Source organism: Mobula birostris, chromosome 15, assembly GCF_030028105.1.
Source record: "Mobula birostris isolate sMobBir1 chromosome 15, sMobBir1.hap1, whole genome shotgun sequence".
NCBI classification, from domain to species: domain Eukaryota; kingdom Metazoa; phylum Chordata; class Chondrichthyes; order Myliobatiformes; family Myliobatidae; genus Mobula; species Mobula birostris.
The window spans coordinates 58845714-58864765 of NC_092384.1; the positions used below are offsets into that span (position 1 = coordinate 58845714).

Consider the following 19052-nt stretch of genomic DNA (forward strand, 5'->3'; position numbering starts at 1 on the left):
TCCCACCCTTCTTAAATAGCAGAGTTACAATTGCAATCTTCCAGTCATCCGGTACAATGCCAGAATCTATTGATTCTTGAAAGATCATTGATAATGCATCTGCAATCTCTCCAGCTACTTCCTTCAGAACACGAGGGTGCATTCCATCAGGTCCAGGATATTTATCCACCCTCAGACCGTTAAGCTTCCTGAGCACCTTCTCAGTTGTAATTTTCACTGCGCATACTTTACTTCCCTGACACTCTTGAATGTCCGGTATAATGCAGATGTCTTCCACTGTGAAGACTGATGCAAAATACACATTCAGTTCATTTGCCATCGCTGCATCTCTCATTACAATATCTCCAGCACTATTTTCTATCAGTCCTATATCTACCCTCAACTCTCTTTTACCCTTTATATACTTAAAAAAGCTTTTAGTATCTTCTTTGATATTAGTCGCCAGCTTCCTTTCATAATTCATCTTTTCCTTCCTAATGACCTCCTTAGTTTCCTTCTGCAAGTTTTTAAAAGTTTCCCAATCCTCTATTTTCCCGTTAACTCTGGCATCTTTGTATGCCCTCTCTTTTGTTTTTACTTTGGTCTGACTTCATTTGTTAGTCACAGTAGTGTCCTTTTTCCATTCGAAAATTTCTTCTTACTTAGAATATATCTGTTTTACACTTCCCTCGTTTTTCGCAGAAACTCCAGCCATTGCTGCTCTGCTGTCCTTCCTGCTAGTGTCCCTTACCAGTCAACCTTGGCCAGTTCCCTTCTCATGCCATTGTAATTTCCTTTATTCCACAGAAGTACCAACACATTGGAATTCAGTTTCTCTTTCTCGAATTTCAAAGTGAACTCGATCATATTGTGATCACTGTTCCCTAAGGGTCCCTTAACCTTAAGCTCTCTTATCATCTCCGGATCATTGCACAACACCCAATCAAGCACAGCCGATCCCCTAGTGGGATCAACAGCAAGCTGTTCTAAAAAGCCATCCCTTAGACATTCTACAAATTCTCTCCCTTGAGGTCCAGTACTGGCCTGGTTTTCCCAATCCACTTTCATATTAAAATCCGCAATGATTATCGTGACATTGTCCTTCTGATACGCCTTTTCTATCTCCTGTGGAATTTGTAATCCACATCCCAGCTGCTGTTTGGGGGCCTGTATACAACTGCCATTAGGGTCCTTTTACCCTCGCCATTTCCTAACTCAACCCATAGAGACTCTACACCTCCTGATCCTAAGTCACCCCTTTCTAATTTTTTAATGTTATTTCTGGGGTCATCTCCATAAAATCTTTTCTACTCCCTCTCTCACAATATTTCCAAAGGTAGGTGCAATTTTCCTGATGCCACATAACAAATACTTTGTAATGGTTAAATGTAACTTCTTGGCTTTTGTACTTCAGAAAAGGTATGATGAGGGAACACATACCAGTATTCATAGAAGGATGAGAAATGGAAAGAGTGAACAATTTCAAGTTCCTGGGTGCCAATCTCTCTGAGGGAAGATGTATCCCAACATACCGATGCAGCTATGAAGAAGACAAGACAGCAGTTATATCTCGTTAGGTGTTTGAGGAGATTTGGTATGTCACCTAAAACCCTTGCAAATTTCTACAGGCTTACCATAGGATGCATTCTAACTGGCTGCACCACCATCTGATATGGGAGTGGTGGGGGGTGGTACTGCACAGGTTAGAAGTAAGCTGCAGAGAGTTTTAAAATTAGACAGCCCCATCATGGGCACTAGCCTCCGTAGTATCCAAGACATCTTCAAGGAGTGGTGCCTCAAAAAAGGTGGCGTCCGTCATTAAGGACCCCCAGCACCCAGGACATGCTATCTTCTCATTGTTACCATCAGGAAGGAGTTACAGAAGCCTGTAGGTTCACACTCAATGATTCAGGAACAGTTTCTTCCCCTCTGTCACAGTTTTCTTTTTCTATTATCAAGTATTGCATTGCACTGCTGCCACAAAGTTAAAAAAAATTCACGACATATGCTGGTGATGTGAAGCCTGATTCTAATTCTGATTTTTTTCTCTACCTAATTTGAAAAACTAACCATTCTTGCAACATGGTCTGTCACTTTAAGCAATTTATGCACATATATTATGACTTTATTATATTCCTGTACACCTTTAGATTGTGTCATTTAGATTATATTGCCATTCTTTGAGAGTGCATTACTTCTGACCACTAACTTTCATCTACCATTTGTCCGCTCACTTAGCCAGCCTTTCAGTTTATTCCAAGAGTCTATTATGATCTTTCTCTTTGTTTACCATAGTTCTCAAATCTGTATTATCCTTATGGATCTGTGTCACTTTCAGAAAATGAGTCAAGCAAATCACTTGTATATTGCTCAAAGAAACTTGCGCGCATGAAGTAGATTTTTAAATTGCGTTTCAACACAAATAAACAAAGCCTAGTTAAGATTTGTGGACCATTGAGTGAAACTGCTTTTGTCCCATTTATTTGCCAGTTTTGTTTAACTCAAGCTATAAAACTACTTACTAAATAAAAATCTGAGTATAATCAATAGAAATGTTTGAAAATTGACTCTGCCAGGTAATCTAATACTGAGAGTTGCCACCTATGTTCTATGACCTTATATATTCATTGCTTTATATGAAGAATAATTTGGGATATAAAGTGCTATTTATATCTTCACGATGATGTTAACTGTTAAGAAGTTACTGTCCAACAGCTTAGTGTTTAGTGTTACCTGCAATGAATCCAGGAATTTGCTGCTGGAAGTGCTGTGGATTTCCAGCCCATTTTATTACTGTATTTTGTTTGAGGTCAGGACATTTATAGCAATTAGATTAAATGTGGAAGCCTTTAAGAATCAAATCCCACAAATAGTTTTGTCAGTAGTAAGGGCCCTCCTGCTTTTTGTGATTTCTGATTGCAGCTAAGAGTCAAATAACACAGCTTCAAGTGGGCTCAGACAATTGTCATCAGTCATGGTTACAATGCAGCATTAGTCCATTGTAAAGATCGATGAGGTTCCTCTGTCCCTCCCAATACAGCAGCTGCTGTACTTGGTGCCCTCTTGTAAACTTGAATGCCAACACACTAAAATGGCTACACACTCAAGATACAGTAGGAACTCAGCAGGTCAAGCTACGTCTATGCAAATGAATAAACAGTCGATGTTTTGGGCCGAGACCCTTCTTCAGGACTGAAAAGGCTGTTTGGTTATCGTTAAACACTCGAATTTTAAGTAAAACTTTGAGTATGAAGTGAAATATCTCCCCAAAAGTTCCAGAAGCTATGTATATTTCTTCGGCCACACACCAGAATATATAGGTTTCCCCCACCATCCGAAGGTAGAGCGTTCCTATGAAACGGTTCATAAGCTGAAATGTCGTAAAGTGAAGAAGCAATTACCATTTATTTATATGGGAAAATTTTGACAGCGTTCGCAGACCCAAAAATAACCTACCAAATCATGCCAAATAACACATAAAACCTAAAATAACAGTAACATATAGTAAAAGCAGGAATGATATGATAAATACACAGCCTATATAAAGTAGAAATACTTCTCTACAACAATTGCCTGCACAGATCTCCGTAGCGAAAATCTCACGCAAGCGCTGTTGTCATAAGTGCGCTCTCCAGTAACCTTTAAACTATGAAGCTGCCAGATCTACCAAATAACACGTAAAAATACACAGCCTATATAAAGTAGAAATAATGTATGTACAGTGTAGTATCACTTACCGGAATTGGGAAAACAGCGCCGAGCACACTGATGATCGTGTGTTAGACTGAGTCATCGCAGGCTGGGTGGTGCAGTGGCCCCCACCCTCCGGGCCGCCGACCCAATACATTGCCGCGAAGAACGCAGCGGTAGCCGGGAGGCACCCAGCACATCTTTAAGAAAAAAGTCGAAATAGACGTGCTAATTAATTAGGTGCTGCCCAGCACGTAAATGTCAGTGCAGATCAGAGGCGATTGCCGATTGCATCACTTCTGATCTGGGCCGACAATTACGTGCTAGGCGACACCTAATTAAATAGCATGTTTATTTCAGCTTTTTTCTTAAAGATATGCTGTGTGCCTCCCGGCTACCGCTGCATTCTTCACAAATTGGTACAGTATCCGTCCGGGGCCCGGGTGTTGGGATGGTGGGACACCCGGGTGTCATCTCATCATCGATCAGGGCAGGCAGCTCATCTTCTCCTATGACTGCCCGCCTCGTAGTCAAAGGTCGAGGTTCGTCGTCTGTTGTGGCTGGTGTGGAAGGCTTGCTTGACTGCTGAGCCTTGCGCATTTTTCTATCATACAGTTGTTTGTAAGGACTCAAACCATCTTGCAAATATCCCCTAAACCTACGTACCCTTTCAAAATTAAAGTCGTACTTTATCATTGCAGTGAAAATCTCACGTAGTTGCTTCACTTTCGCTACCGCATTCAGTTTCGATTGTTATCCTTTCCTCTTCCAGTTGCATTAGCTCTTCATCTATCAGTTCTTGGTCATGGGATGCCAAAACCTCTTCAACATCATCTTCATCACCTTCCACAAGCCAAACTTACTTTGTCCTTGCTTCGTTCACCACGATCGAAATGCTTAATTATGTCTAGTTTTATGCTAAGTGTAACAGCCTTACTCTTTCAGGCTTTTCCGACGCCTTAGAACTCATCTTGCTAATGGCTGCTCAATGCAATGTGTTAAAGCAATGCCGTTCCAAATCCGGGGGAGAGGGCTGCTCGGGGCGCGTGCTGCCTTTTATCGCGCGCTGCCTTTCTTTGTAACAGTGAAAACACCTTCTGAAAGTGAAAACAGGGTACTAATGTAGGTCTTTCGTAACAGTGAGGTTTCGTAAAGCGGGAGACACCTGCATATATTGTCCTTTAACTTACACTAAGTGTGATCTCAGAGAGGTGAATCTTATACAAGAGGTTCAATGCTGATAGCAGCTCCTACCTGAAACATTTTCTCTTGATTTATTTCTCCACACTTGCTGCCCTACCTTCTAGGTGTTTTATTTATTTACTTACTTATTTTTGTGTGCCATACTCTAACCAGAGCCTTGGCGACCTCTTTTTCAAGTGGTTGTCTTGCAGGAAAGATTCTATGAGTGGTCCTCCCCGCGTCCTTATCACAGCGCAGTTTTTTTTTTTACGAGGCTGAGTTGCGAGCTCAAAACTCAACCCAGCACGGATGGAAAGCCTGCGCTGGAGCGGCCCGAATGGATTCGAACTCGGGAACCTTCGCTCTGGAGTCCGGTGCTGATGTCACTGCGCCACCAGCCGGCTATGTGTTTTATTTGTTTATTGAGATAAGTGCGGAATAGGCCCTTCCTGTCCTTCGAGCTGCACCACTCAGCAACCCTTCCAGCCCAATGAACCACACTGCCCAGCAACATCTGTTTAACCCTAACGGTATACAAACGACCAATTAACCTACTCAGTCCGTCTTGGACTGTGGGAGCAAACCTGGGCACCCAGGGAAAACCCATGCATCCCATGGGGAGGACATACAAATTCCGCACAGAGGATGCTGGGATTGAACTCTGAACTCTAACGCTACAAGTTGAAATAGCGTCACACTAACCACCACACTGCCATGGTGCCCCAACATTCCAGCATTTTCTATTTGTATTTCAATATTTTAGTATTAATGCCTGTTACTTTTCTGCTAGACCCTGGAGGTACTGAAATATGAGTTGATCGTCGAAGCTAAAGACATGGCGGGCAGTGATGTGGGATTGACAGGCACAGCGACAGCGACCATCATCATCGATGACAAGAATGACCATGCACCTGTGTTCACCAAATCGATGGTAAGCAGCTGTCTCCACCATAACTTTCTATCAGTAAATTAATCGATTGAAAATTGAATTGCTTAGCCGTATTCAGAGCAAATGTTAATTGTGGTAATTGCATCAGTATGCTGAAGGACTCCATATATTTTTGTGACAACAATGTCTGCTTTCCCTTAACTTATGAGCTTTTAAATTATTTTTACTCCCAACTAATCAGACACTGCTAGAAATTACGAGAAATTAATAGTCACATATAACTTGTCTGTTAAAACACCTTCCCTGGTAACCAGTTAAAGATATCAGGAACATTTGAAAGGTTTATGAAAAAGGACAGGTTTTCTGCTTAATCCACTGATATGCACTGAAGGCAGCTGAGGTTCCTTGCTGTGCACTGGCTCAAAAACATACTTCAAACAATGCCAAAGGAAATCAAGCTACAGATTAGCTTTATTTGTCACATGTGCATCAAAACAACAAAACATGCAGCGAAATGCGTCATTTGCATCGACATTTGCACCGCAAGTGTTGCCATGCTTCTAGGACCAAATGGTATGCCCACAACTTACTAACCCTACCCTGTATGTCTTTGGAATGTGGGAGGAAACCAGAGCACCTGGAGGAATCCCATGTGGTCATGGAGAAAATGTAGAAATTCCACCCACTTACACTCAGTGGGGGGATTTGAACCCTGATCTTACAGATGTCACTAGAAAATGTAATGCTAACTGCTACGCCTCTCTTGAAAAGATGGGAAGCAATAGCACAAAAGCAAGTGCTCATTTTGGTCAGTGACCTACTGCATAAAACTTCAGTGTATCAACACTTCAAGCTCAACAGACAGGATGCCCCATATTTTAGAAGCTGAAAATGTACCATCTGGTGCTCCACAGTGGGTGCAGATCCAAGCAAGTCTGTGGCTAGTGATGCAGTAGAAGGGGGCAAGCAGGAGCCCAGCATTTGATTGATGAGGCTGGAAGGCTGGACTGAGATGAGAGAAGATTGGAGGACTGCAGGAGGAAGGACCAGCAGTTGTTGGATCAGGAGGGTAATTTGAGAAGACTTGGCCCAAAGATGTCAGGATTTCAGTTTCCCCACGTTACAGAGGTGTTGTGTTCCAACAAAATGGTGCTTTTCCATAGCTAAATCCTCATTTCCCCATTGAATCCCATGTTATAAATAGGATACCTTTAGAGAGGAATACTTTCTCTCAACAGTAATCCACCTGCATATGTGCAGTCTATAAATAAATAAAGAATTTCTATTTATATTATAGGCAGTAAAGAAAGGGTTGTTGTTTTAAGTAACTAAAATGGACACTACATTGTTCGATCAAATATATGGTTCAAGTATCAATAGAACAGATTGCTTTGTCAGCTTTCAAGGCAGATCTCTTATGTGGCCTCCGGCTATGAACCGGCAGCCTGTGACTTTTGTCCTTGGTAAACCAGTTCAGTCCCCTGTATACTTTTTTAGTGCTCATTTTTTCACATAAATTCTGCAAAAGCAATTTGTTAATTTATATAAAAACGCAAACACAAGGAAATCTGCAGATGCTGGAATTTCAAGCAACTTTTATCTGTGTTGCTTGTTAATTTATATATCCATTTTTATGGAAATAAATGTGAATTCTATCATGGCAATTTCGGTTATCCAAATGGTTTTAACATCGGTGTACACTATAATATATCATGAAGATTACTCACTTCAGGACTGACGTGAAGACCATACTGTCTGAGAAATGCCCAAACACGGGTCCCCCAGGATGACACTATTAAGATAACCTGCAATGTTTGAAAGGACATGTTGCATTGTGAGTGATGTAATTTGTGTGCACAATGGGAAAAATGAATTGTGGTGCAAGGCTGGGTCATGGTCAAAAGAATCTGGCTTATTTTCCAAGTGACATTAAATAATTGTTATCATGCTCCGTTTCAAATAAAAATTGATTTTCAATTTTGAAAACTTGATAAAATGCACAGTGCAACTAGGCAAAGCTTTCTCAAGCTAGTGTAATATTTCTGTTTTAAAAAAGCCAATAAAGGATATTTTTATAAGCTAGGCTTTGATTCTCTAAAAATTAGGAGATTTTAAGATCATTAGTAATTATTCATAGAAGTAAAATGTTAGATATCTGAAATGAAGAAAAAGAAAATTATTGAGGAACTCCAGATAAGGTAGCAGATAAAAAGTTAATGTTCTTGGGGTCTAAATGGACAAAGAGAATTAACCTGTAACAATCAGCCAGACTGTGCTTGATCCAGTCTACTCCTGGCCTCAACTCTACACTACCCTTACCCAGAAGTACTTCTTTTCAACCACCTTATGGCAAATATTTTCCAGAACAGTTCATGAGTAGCGAGCAGTTTTTCTGATGGTACCCTGAACTGTTCCCCATGGATCAACCCCCCCACTCTATATTTATCATATATCCCTCAATAGCCTGGTGTCAGAAGACTGTTCCCGGATAATCACAGAGGTTCAGAACCTGTGGAAGTAATTTCATTTTTTATATTATGTGAATGCTATTAGAATAATAAAAAAACATTATAATTTAAGAATACAACATAAACATGTGTGTGTATATACATATACTGTAATTCACAGTTTTTATTATGTATAGCCAGTTGGTAAATATTGGCACCAATGACATAGGTAGACAAGGTGAGGAGATATTGAAGAGAGATTTTAGGGAGCTAGGTAGAAGGAAGAGAAACAGGACCTCCAGGATAATAATTCCTGGATTGCTGCCTGTACAACAATGAGCTATAGTCAATGAACAGCATCCTGACATAGGTGTTTGTATTGTCCAGGTGACCTAAGGTGGTGTGAAGAGCCATTATGATTGTGTCTGCCGTAAACCTATTGTAGCAATGGCAAATTGCAGTGGGTCTAGGTCCTTGCTGAAGCAAGAGTTCATTCTAACCATGACCAACCATCACTGTTACATTTGTTCACCAAGAAGATGTGATCATGAGGCATATGCCTCTACCTCTGCTTTTGAGAGACTCGACAGTCCTATCCTGACAGTATATAATGAACCCGTCAATCTGAATCGTTGCGTCCTGTACCGAAGGGGTTAACCAGGATTCCATGAAACAAAGGACACAAACAGTTCTGATGTCCCTCTGATACAGCACTCCAGCTCTGACATAATTCAATTTTATTTACCAGTTGTATTTGTAGGCATCACTGAATCATGGCCAAAAGAAGATTATGTCCAAGGATACACAGTATATCAGAAGGATGGGCAGGCTGGCAGAGGGGGTGGTGTCGCTCTGTCTGTAAAAAATGAAACCAAATCATTAGAAAGAGTTGAGATAGATTTGGAAGCTATTGAATCATTGTGGAGCTAAAGAACTGTAAGGGTAAAAAGACCCTGATGGGAGTTATATACAGACACCCAAACAGTAGTAACAACGTGGTCTGCGAGTTAGAACGGAAGTTAGAGAGACATTTGGATAGGTACATGGGTAGAAGGGATATTCAAGGCTATGGTCCCAGTGCAGGTCAATGAGAAGAGGCAGTTTAAATGGTTCACCATGGTCCAGATGGGCCGAAGGGCCTGGTTCTGTACTGTATTTTTCTATGACACTATGACTCTAACTTGGTCTTTTACTATAGATAGATATTAAAGTATTGGGTAACAAACAATTTTCTGGAACAGCTAAGCAGGTGGAGCAACATCCATAGCAGAGGGGAAAGGAATTGTCAATGTTTCATGCAGGGTTCTGACCCAGATTGTTGACACCCCCTCTTCCCTCACTAATGCTTCTTGACCTGTTGAATTCTTCTGGCAGATTGCTTACTGCTCCAGATTCCTCTATCTCCAGTCTCTTGTATCTCCAAAACATGTGAATACCTGCCTCCTTAAGGCTAGCCCAATATTGTCCGTAATCTATTATCTACATCTATATCCTCAGTATCATTTCTAAATAAAAGGAAACAGCTATCATTCTTCTTGCAATTAGCAAGCTAGAGCCAAGTTATGTTCACATTTACTCTAATTTCACAATATATATCGTAATATAAACTTGATGCTGATTGTATTGTTTTTGGTTAGGTTTGAGCTCAGATCATGGGAAACTATCGAATGTAAAGTCTCCCTCGACCTAGTGTAGTCAGTGATATAACCTTTACATACTGTTGGAGTCAAATTCGACCCGTTTTGACATTTGACAGCAGTAAAAACATCCTAAATGCCATTTTTTTTAGCTGAAATTTGATGACTTTTCCTCAAGTGATCCAAAACGTGCAAAAATGAAAATACTTAAATATTTTATACTTTTGTAGAGGTGCTACAAATTTTTGTACACTGAGGCTCTTCCGGGTCAAATTTCACCCATATCTATTAAAATGGATTTTAAATCTCTGAGACATTAATTAAGGATTAATCACCTATTTATTAATGTCAGATAGGCTATTTATACATTCTAAGTAGATCTGTGGTTCAAAATTTGGTATAGACACTTGTTATTAGGGGATTCTTGGGCTGGGTCAAAATAGTCCCAGATCATACTGTGAAGGTATAGAATATGAACAGGTTGCCTGGGTTAAAAATAGTGATTTAATAATTTGCTTTGCAATGACATTTCTCTATACATTTAGGACTGTTAAACTGATGCAGTTTTCTGAGACAGATGAATGTGGATAGAAGATTAGTTGGTGAACAGGAAACAGAAAAGATGTAAATGGGTTTTTCTGGTTGGCAAGGTATAACTAACGGTGTGCTTCAGGGATCAGTACTGGTGTCTCAGTGTTTTACATTGACATAAATGATGGATGAATTTTGTTGATGGCATGAAGACGGACAGGGAAATAAAAAGTGAAGCGGGCTTAAGGAGGTGAGAAAGGGATCTGGCTTGGTTGAGTGAGCAAGGATCTGACAAATGGAGCATAACATAGGAAATGTGAAATTATCCACATTAACAGGAAAATTAACGAAGAAGTATTGTTTATTTCAAGGGTGTTTGAATACAAAAGAAGGGAGATTTTTCTTCGGTCATGGATGCTGTTGGTGAGACAGGATAACGTATTATTGTCCTTATTTCAGAAACAAATTAATGTGTTGACATTAATTCAATGGTTCAAGTTTATGGCACATTTATACTATATTCAACCTTGAGATTCGTCTCTTTACAGACAGCAACACAGAATCCTAGTAGAATCCTTTTAAAAAAAAAAGACTGTCAAACAGCCAATGTGCAGGAAAAACAATCGTGCAAACAATAAAAGTAAGCAAATAACATTCAGAACTGAAACTCATGAAAGTGAGATCACAGCCGTGACGCCAGTCATCACTGCAGCCAATCCAGGAGCCCATTAGCTGCAGGCCACAACCTTTGTTCGGTACAGAGATGAGTAAAACTTGCAGAACAGCAAACTGAGCTGGGCCGCACCATCTCCACCCTGCCTTACTTCAGTTCTGTTACTTCAAATCACCTCCAAGTCCTCTCCAGCAGCCAAACATTGGTTTATTCCTCTGCTCTTGGGCCCGAGCACCACCGTCTCGATTTGGCCTGCACATGCCATGCTGCAACTGTGCTGCAAGTTCAGTTCACGCTGCAAAACTGCCAGGTCATACATGTGGTTCTAAAGTCCAACTCCAAAAGGGAAGTTACAAGCTATTGATCGCAGTGATTGTTTTTGAGAAAAAATGTGATTAGTAAAGTAACTAATGGTTGTTTTTGTTGCCAGAATGTTGTCGTTGTGCTTCACCAGTGTCATCTTAAACCAGTTAACTTGGTGGATATCTGGAATGGGCACAATATTTTATGAAGAAATGATGAGACAGGCTAGGCTGGTATTTACTGGAGCTGAAAAGAATGTGAGGAGACTCAATTGAAACATCTTGAATCTTGAGGTGTCTTGATAGGATAAATATTTCCTTATGGGAGAACCTAGAACCTGGGTCACAGTTCAAAATTAAAAGATTATCCATTTAAGAAACATGTCGGTATTCTTTTCTCAGAGGTTCATGAATATTTGAAAAACTGCTCTTGAAAGGACCGAGGTAGCGGAACATAAACACAAGAAATTCTGCAGATGCTGGAAATATTGAGAAACACATACGAAATGCTGGAGGAACTCAGTAGGTCAGGCAGCATCCATAGAAATTAATAAATAGTCAACATTGCGGGACAAGACCCATCTTCTGGACTAGAAAGGAAGAAACCAGAATAAAAAGGTTGGGGAGGGGAGGGGAAGGAGGATAGCTGGAAGGTGATAGATGAAGCCAGGAGGGTAGGAAAGGTCAAGATAAAGGGCTGGAGAGGAAGGAATCTGATAGGAGATGAGAGTGGAACTTAAGAAAAAGGGAGGAAGGAAGGGCATCAGGGGGAGGTGAAAGGCTGGTGAGAAGAGGTAAGAGGGTAGAATGGGGAATAGAAGAAGATAGGAGGGGAAGGGAATTTTTATTTTGCCAGAAGGGGAAATCGCTGTTCATGCCATCAGGTTAGAGACCATTCGAACAGAACATAAGTCGTTTCTCCACCACCTTGAGGGTGCCCTCATCTTGGTCCAAGAGGAAGCCATAAACTGACACGTCGGAATGTGAACAGAAATCAGAATTAACATGTTTGGCCATCGGGAAATTCTACTTTTGATGGATGGAGTGGAGGTGCTCAACAGAAGAGGTCCCAGAATTTATGATGGGACTCACCAGTGTAGAAGAGACCAGATTGGGATAACTGGACACAATAGACGACCCCAGCAGATTTGCAGGTGAAGTGTTATCTAACCTGGAAGGACTGTTTGGGGTCCTGAATGGAGGTGAAGGGAGGAGATGAATGGGCAGCTGTAGCACTTTGGCCGCTTACAGGGATAAGTGCCAGGAGGGAGATTAGTGGGGAGGGGTGAATGGACGAGGGAATCACAGAGAGAGTGATCCCTGTGGAAAGTGGAGAGTAGAGGCGAGGTAAAGATGTGTTTGGTGGTACAATCCCTTTGGAGCTGGCAGAAGTTGCAGAGGATGATGTGTTGGATGCGGAGGCTCATGGGGTGATAGGTGAAGACAAGTGGAACTCTATCCCTGTTAAAGTGGTGGGACGATGGGCTGAGGGTGGATATCCGGGAAATGGAGTGATGAGGAGATGTCAGTGAGGGCAGCATCAATAGTGGAGGAAGGGAGACCCCGTTCTTTCAAAAAGGCAGACGTCTCCAATGTCCTGGACAGGAAAGCCTCATCCTGGTAACAGATGCGACAGAGGCAAAAGAACTGAGAAAAGTGAATAGCATTTTTTTTTTACAGGAGACAGGCCGGAAGAGGTATCGTCAATATAGTCGCGGGAGTTGGTTGATTTATAGAAGACGTTGGTCAACAGTTTGACTCCTGAGATGGAGACAGAAAGATTGAGAAAGGAGAGGGACATGTCAGAAATGGACCAAGAGAATTTCAGGGCAGGGCAAAAACTGGAGGCAAAGTTGATTAAATTGACGAGCTCAGCATGGGTGCATTTATCAATGTAGTGGAGGGAGAAGTGGAGAGTGTAACACCTGTGCAGGGCTTGTCTTATCACATGTGACTGGTCACCACACTCTTCATGAGGAAATCAAATGACATAATACTACACTAGGTGCTGGTGGCCATCAGATGCTCTAGGTATTGGAAGGAGGCAGTGAGAAGAACACACTTCTAGAGATGTTTATTTCTAAAAATAGTAATATATACAAAATATTTATGAGTAAGATTAATTCAAAATTCCTTTAGGTTCCAAATGTCAGACATCAATGAAAACCAAATTCCTTTTCAGTTAGGATCAGTGAGATTCATTAGAATAACCTTTATTACTCTAGTTTTTCTAACTAACTAGATCTAGTGTTATTCCCTATTTAAAGGTTTAAAGAACAACATTTGCCTTTCTATTTATCCCTAATTAGTTAGGAAATTAATTGACTTCCTATTCTTAAGTATTATGGTTAACTTCAGTTTCAGGTCAGTATGTCTACAAATTCAAATTCAACACACACACACACACACACACATATATATATATATATATGTGTGTGTGTGTGTGTGTGTGTGTGTGTATGCAGCTTAACTCCTTTCACAACAAATTCTCCAACATCACAACTTTTAAGCAATGTAAAGCTCATTCAGTAACTTATCAAAGTCTTTGAAAAAATAATCAGTTCTTCCAGAAAATCAAATTCAGTTCCTTCGAATGAGAAAGGATTATACATCCAATCATATTAAGTCCACTACGTCTCAAAACATTTCATTCCTGCGCTGGTTCTTCGATCTTTGGTGGCTCACCATCTTGCTTCTTGATTCGTTGGATGGAATAGATGATCATTCACAGAAAGCCAAATCACCCTAATTCCACTTTTAACGGTTTTTAGCTTTAGTTAGTTTCTATTCGCTTACCGCGTTTCTGTCACTTCCCACACCTTGATCTCACGTAGCTTTTTTTTCCAAGTTCTTTTTTTTTAAATTTGGTAAACCTCATTTTCATCCCTCCACAGTTGGAGCTTTCCAACATTACATCTTTGGGTTTAATTAACTCATTACTGGGAAAAGCTGGAACATGGACTGTTCTACATAGGCAATGAAAAGCAGGCACTGCTGGGGCCCATGGCTACCCTTCGAGTCAGGAAAATGTGAGAGGAGATGAATGAGGAATTGTTGACGGTGAAGACCAGTTCTGCCAGATGGAGAAGGATGATGGTGGAGAGGAGCTGGTTGGTTCTTTTATTGAGAAAGAAGCAGTGAGTGTTAAGGCCTTCTTGATGGGGGAAAGATGCGTATAATAACTGGACATCCTTGGTGAAATTGAGGCACTCAGCGCCAGGGAATTGCAGCTTTTTCAGGAGATCGAGAGCATGTGAAGTGTTGTGAATGCAGCTGGAAAGGGACTGAACCAAGGAGGACACGAGTTCTGTGAGGCAGGAACAGGCTGAGCGAAGGGCCTACCCAGACATTCAAGTTTTTAGGTCTTGAGTAGGAGGTAGAAGATAAAGGAAAATAAATAGGAGGTACTGATTATGGGAATTATGAGTTTGGTGGCAGTGGATGGGAGTTCTCGAATGTAGATAGGTCGGTGTTGCTATCGATGATAGTTTTCTGATGGTCCAGAGTGGGACGTTCTTAAAGGGATAGTGTCTGAGGTTGCCTCGAGGCCTCAGTAAGGTAGAGGGCAGTCCTCCACACTACAACTGCACCCCCTTTGCTTTGGGCTTGATACTAGGGTTGGGGTTGTTGCAGAGAGAGTGGAGGGTAGCACATTTAGAGGGGGTAAGGTTCAGTGAGGAGTGAGGAGAGCTGAATTTGAACCAGTTGATGTCTCGTCAACAATTAGAGACAGCAGAATCGGTGTATGTTTTTAAAATAGAAGATGATGGGTATGTGAAAGCCCAGCAGGTGCAAGTCTTTCCAAATAAATACAAATTTCCCGAGGTTTTCCATACCAGAAATTATTAGAGAGCTTAAGGTAAAAGGACCCTTAGGGGAAGTGAATCACCCTGAAATCTGCAAAGGAGAAGCTAAAGTCAGATGTATCAGTATTACTGTGGAGTAAAGGGAATTACAGAGGCATGAGAGAGAAGTTAGCCAAAATTGATTGGAAAAGAACACTGACAAGGATGATGCAAAGCAGCAATGGCTGGAATTTCAGGAAACAACTTGGAAGGCACAGGATATATACATCTCAAAGAGGAAGAAGTATCCTAAAGGAAAGATGACATATCCGTGGCTAACAAAAGAAGTCAAAGCCAACATAAAAGCCAAAGAGAGGATATATAATAGAGCAAATATTAGTGGGAAGTTATAGGACTGGAAAGCTTTTAAAAACCAACAGAAGGCAGCTATAAATGTCATTAAGATGGAATACAAAAGTAAACTGTCAAATAATATTAAAGAGGATACGAAAAGTTTCTTCAGATACATAAGGAGCAAAAGAGAGGCAAGAATGGATATTGGACCAATGGAAAACGATTCTGGAGACGTAGTAATGGGGGAACAAGGAAATGGCGGACAAACTGAATAAGTATTTTACATCTGTCTTCATTGTGGAAGACACTAGCAGTGTTGTGGAAATTCCAGGTGTCCGGGGCATGAAGTGTGTGAAGCTACCACAACTGGAGAAAAGGTTCTTGGGAAACTTCAGGTAACCTGGACCAAATGGTGTATACCCAAGAGTTCTGAAAGAGGTGGCTGAAGAGAACATGGAAGCATTAGTAATTATCTTTCAAGATTCATCAGATTCTGGAATGGTTCTAGAAGACAGGAAAATTAAAATGTCACTCCACTCTTCAAATTCAGAGTTCAGCAGAGGAGGACACAGGGCTTAATTAGGAAGGGGAAAAAAGATTATGAGAGAATACTGGCAGGGAACATAAAAACTGACTGTAAAAGCTTTTATAGATATGTGAAAAGAAAAAGATTGGTTAAGACAAATGTAGGTCCCCTACAGACAGAAACAGATGAATTGATTATGGGGAGCAAGGACATGGCAGACCAATTGAATAATTACTTTGGTTCTGTCTTCACTAAGGAGGACATAAATAATCTTCCAGAAATAGTAGGGGACAGAGGGTCTAGTGAGATGGAGGAACTGAGGGAAATACATGTTAATAGGGAAGTGGTGTTAGGTAAATTGAGGGGATTAAAGGCAGATAAATCCCCAGGGCCAGATGGTCTGCATTCCAGAGTGCTTAAGGAAGTGGCCCAAGAAATAGTGGATGCATTAGTGATAATTTTTCAAAACTCTTTAGATTCTGGACTAGTTCCTGAGGATTGGAGGGTGGCTAATGTAACCCCACTTTTTAAAAAAGGAGGGAGAGAGAAACCAGGGAATTATAGACCGGTTAGCCTAACATCGGTGGTGGGGAAACTGCTAGAGTCAGTTATCAAAGATGTGATAACAGCACATTTGGAAAGCGGTGAAATCATCCGACAAAGTCAGCATGGATTTGTGAAAGGAAAATCATGTCTGACGAATCTGATAGAATTTTTTGAGGATGTAACTAGTAGAGTGGATGGGGAGAACCAGTGGATGTGGTATATTTGAATTTTCAAAAGGCTTTTGACAAGGTCCCACACAGGAGATTAGTGTGCAAACTTAAAGCACACGGTATTGGGGGTAAGGTATTGATGTGGATAGAGAATTGGTTGGCAGACAGGAAGCAAAGTGTGGGAATAAACGGGACCTTTTCAAAATGGCAGGCAGTGACTAGTGGGGTACCGCAAGGATCAGTGCTGGGACCCCAGTTGTTTACAATATATATTAATGACTTGGATGAGGGAATTAAATGCAGCATCTCCAAGCTTGCGGATGACACGAAGCTGGGCGGCAGTGTTAGCTGTGAGGAGGATGCTAAGAGGATGCAGGGTGACTTGGATAGGTTAGGTGAGTGGGCAAATTCATGGCAGATGCAATTTAATGTGGATAAATGTGAAGTTATCCACTTTGGTGGCAAGAACAGGAAAACAGATTATTATCTGAATGGTGGCCGATTAGGAAAATGGGAGGTGCAATGAGACCTGGGTGTCATTATACACCAGTCATTGAAAGTGGGCATGCAGGTACAGCAGGCGGTGAAAAAGGCGAATGGTATGCTGGCATTTATAGTGAGAGGATTCGAGTACAGGAGCAGGGAGGTACTACTGCAGTTGTACAAGGCCTTGGTGAGACCACACCTGGAGTATTGTGTGCAGTTTTGGTCCCCTAATCTGAGGAAAGACATCCTTGCCATAGAGGGAGTACAAAGAAGGTTCACCAGATTGATTCCTGGGATGGCAGGACTTTCATATGATGAAAGAATGGATGAACTAGGCTTATACTCGTTGGAATTTAGAAGATTGAGGGGAGATCTTATTGAAACGTATAAAATCCTAAAGGGATTGGACAGGCTAGATGCAGGAAGATTGTTCCCGATGTTGGGGAAGTCCAGAACGAGGGGTCACAGTGTGAGGATAAAGGGGAAGCCTTTTAGGACCGAGATGAGGAAAAATTTCTTCACACAGAGAGTGGTGAATCTGTGGAATTCTCTGCCCCAGGAAACAGTTGAGGCCAGTTCATTGGCTATATTTAAGAGGGAGTTAGATATGGCTCTTGTGGCTAAAGGGATCAGGGGGTATGGAGGGAAGGCAGGTGCAGGGTTCTGAGTTGGATGATCAGCCATGATCATACTGAATGGCGGTGCAGGCTCGAAGGGACGAATGGCCTACTCCTGCACCTATTTTCTATGTTTCTATGTAACAGAGAGAGACAGAAGAAAGGAAACTATAGACCAGTTAGTCTGACCTTAGTGGTTGGGAAGATATTGGAATTGATTATTAAAGATGATGCCTCAGGATACTTGGAGGCGCATGATAAAATATACCATAGACAGCATCAGCATGATTTTCCTGAGGGAAAATCTTGCCTGACAAACTGTTGGAACTCTGATGAAATAACAAGCAGGATGGACAAACAAGAATCGGTTGATGCTGTGTACTTGGATTTTCAGAAGGCCTTTGACAAGGTGCCTCTCATGAGGCTGCTTAACAAACTACGAGCCCGTGGAATTACAAGAAGGATTCCAGCATGGATAAAGCAGAGGTTGATTGACAGGTGGTAAAGAGTGGGAATAAAGCAAATCTTTTCTAGCTGGCTGTTGTGTTCCACAGGAGTCTGTGTTGGGACCAATATTTTTTCTGTTATATGTCAATAATTTGAAAGATGGAAATGGTGGCTTTGTTGCAAAGTTTGCAGATAATATGAAGGTCAATAGAGGGGCGGGTTGTTCTGAGGAAGTAGAAAGGCAGCAGAAGGATATAGACAGATTAGGTGAATGGACAAAGAAATGACAGATAGAATACAATATCGTTACATGTATGGTCATGTACTTTGGAAGAAGAAATGAAAGAGTTGACTGTTTTCTAAATGGAGAGAAAATGCAAAAAACTGAGGTGCAAAGGGTCTGGGGATTGCTTGTACAGGGCTCCCTAAACATTAATATGCAAGTTCAGTCTGTAGTGAGGAAGGCAAATGCAATGTTAGCATTCATTTCAAGAGGACTGGAATATAAATGCAAGGATATAATGTTGAAACGGAGTATTGTGAGCAGTCTGGGTCCCCTATCTTAGAAAGGATGTGCTGAAACTAGAGAGGGTTCAAAGGAGATTCATGAAAATGATCCCAGGATTGAATGGCTTGTCATATGAAAAGCATTTGATGGCCCTGAGCCTGAATTCACTAGATTCAGAAGAATGAAGGATGACCTCATTGCGAAGTATCGAATGGTAAAAGGCTTTGATGGAGTAGATGTGCAGGGAATGTTTCAGGGCGGGAGAGTCTATCACCAGAGGACA

The 19052-nt window shown here is 41.3% G+C and overlaps 1 protein-coding gene across 1 annotated transcript in view; it reads left to right on the forward strand.

Moving 5' to 3' along the window:
• The window catches only part of cdh13 (cadherin 13, H-cadherin (heart)), a 1220695-nt gene that overhangs the window by 1029962 nt on the left and 171681 nt on the right, over positions 1-19052 (forward strand). Inside the window, exon 8 of the mRNA XM_072279867.1 lies at positions 5642-5782. Within this exon, the coding sequence (XP_072135968.1) occupies positions 5642-5782 (141 nt within the window). The remainder of the gene's footprint in view (positions 1-5641; positions 5783-19052) is intronic.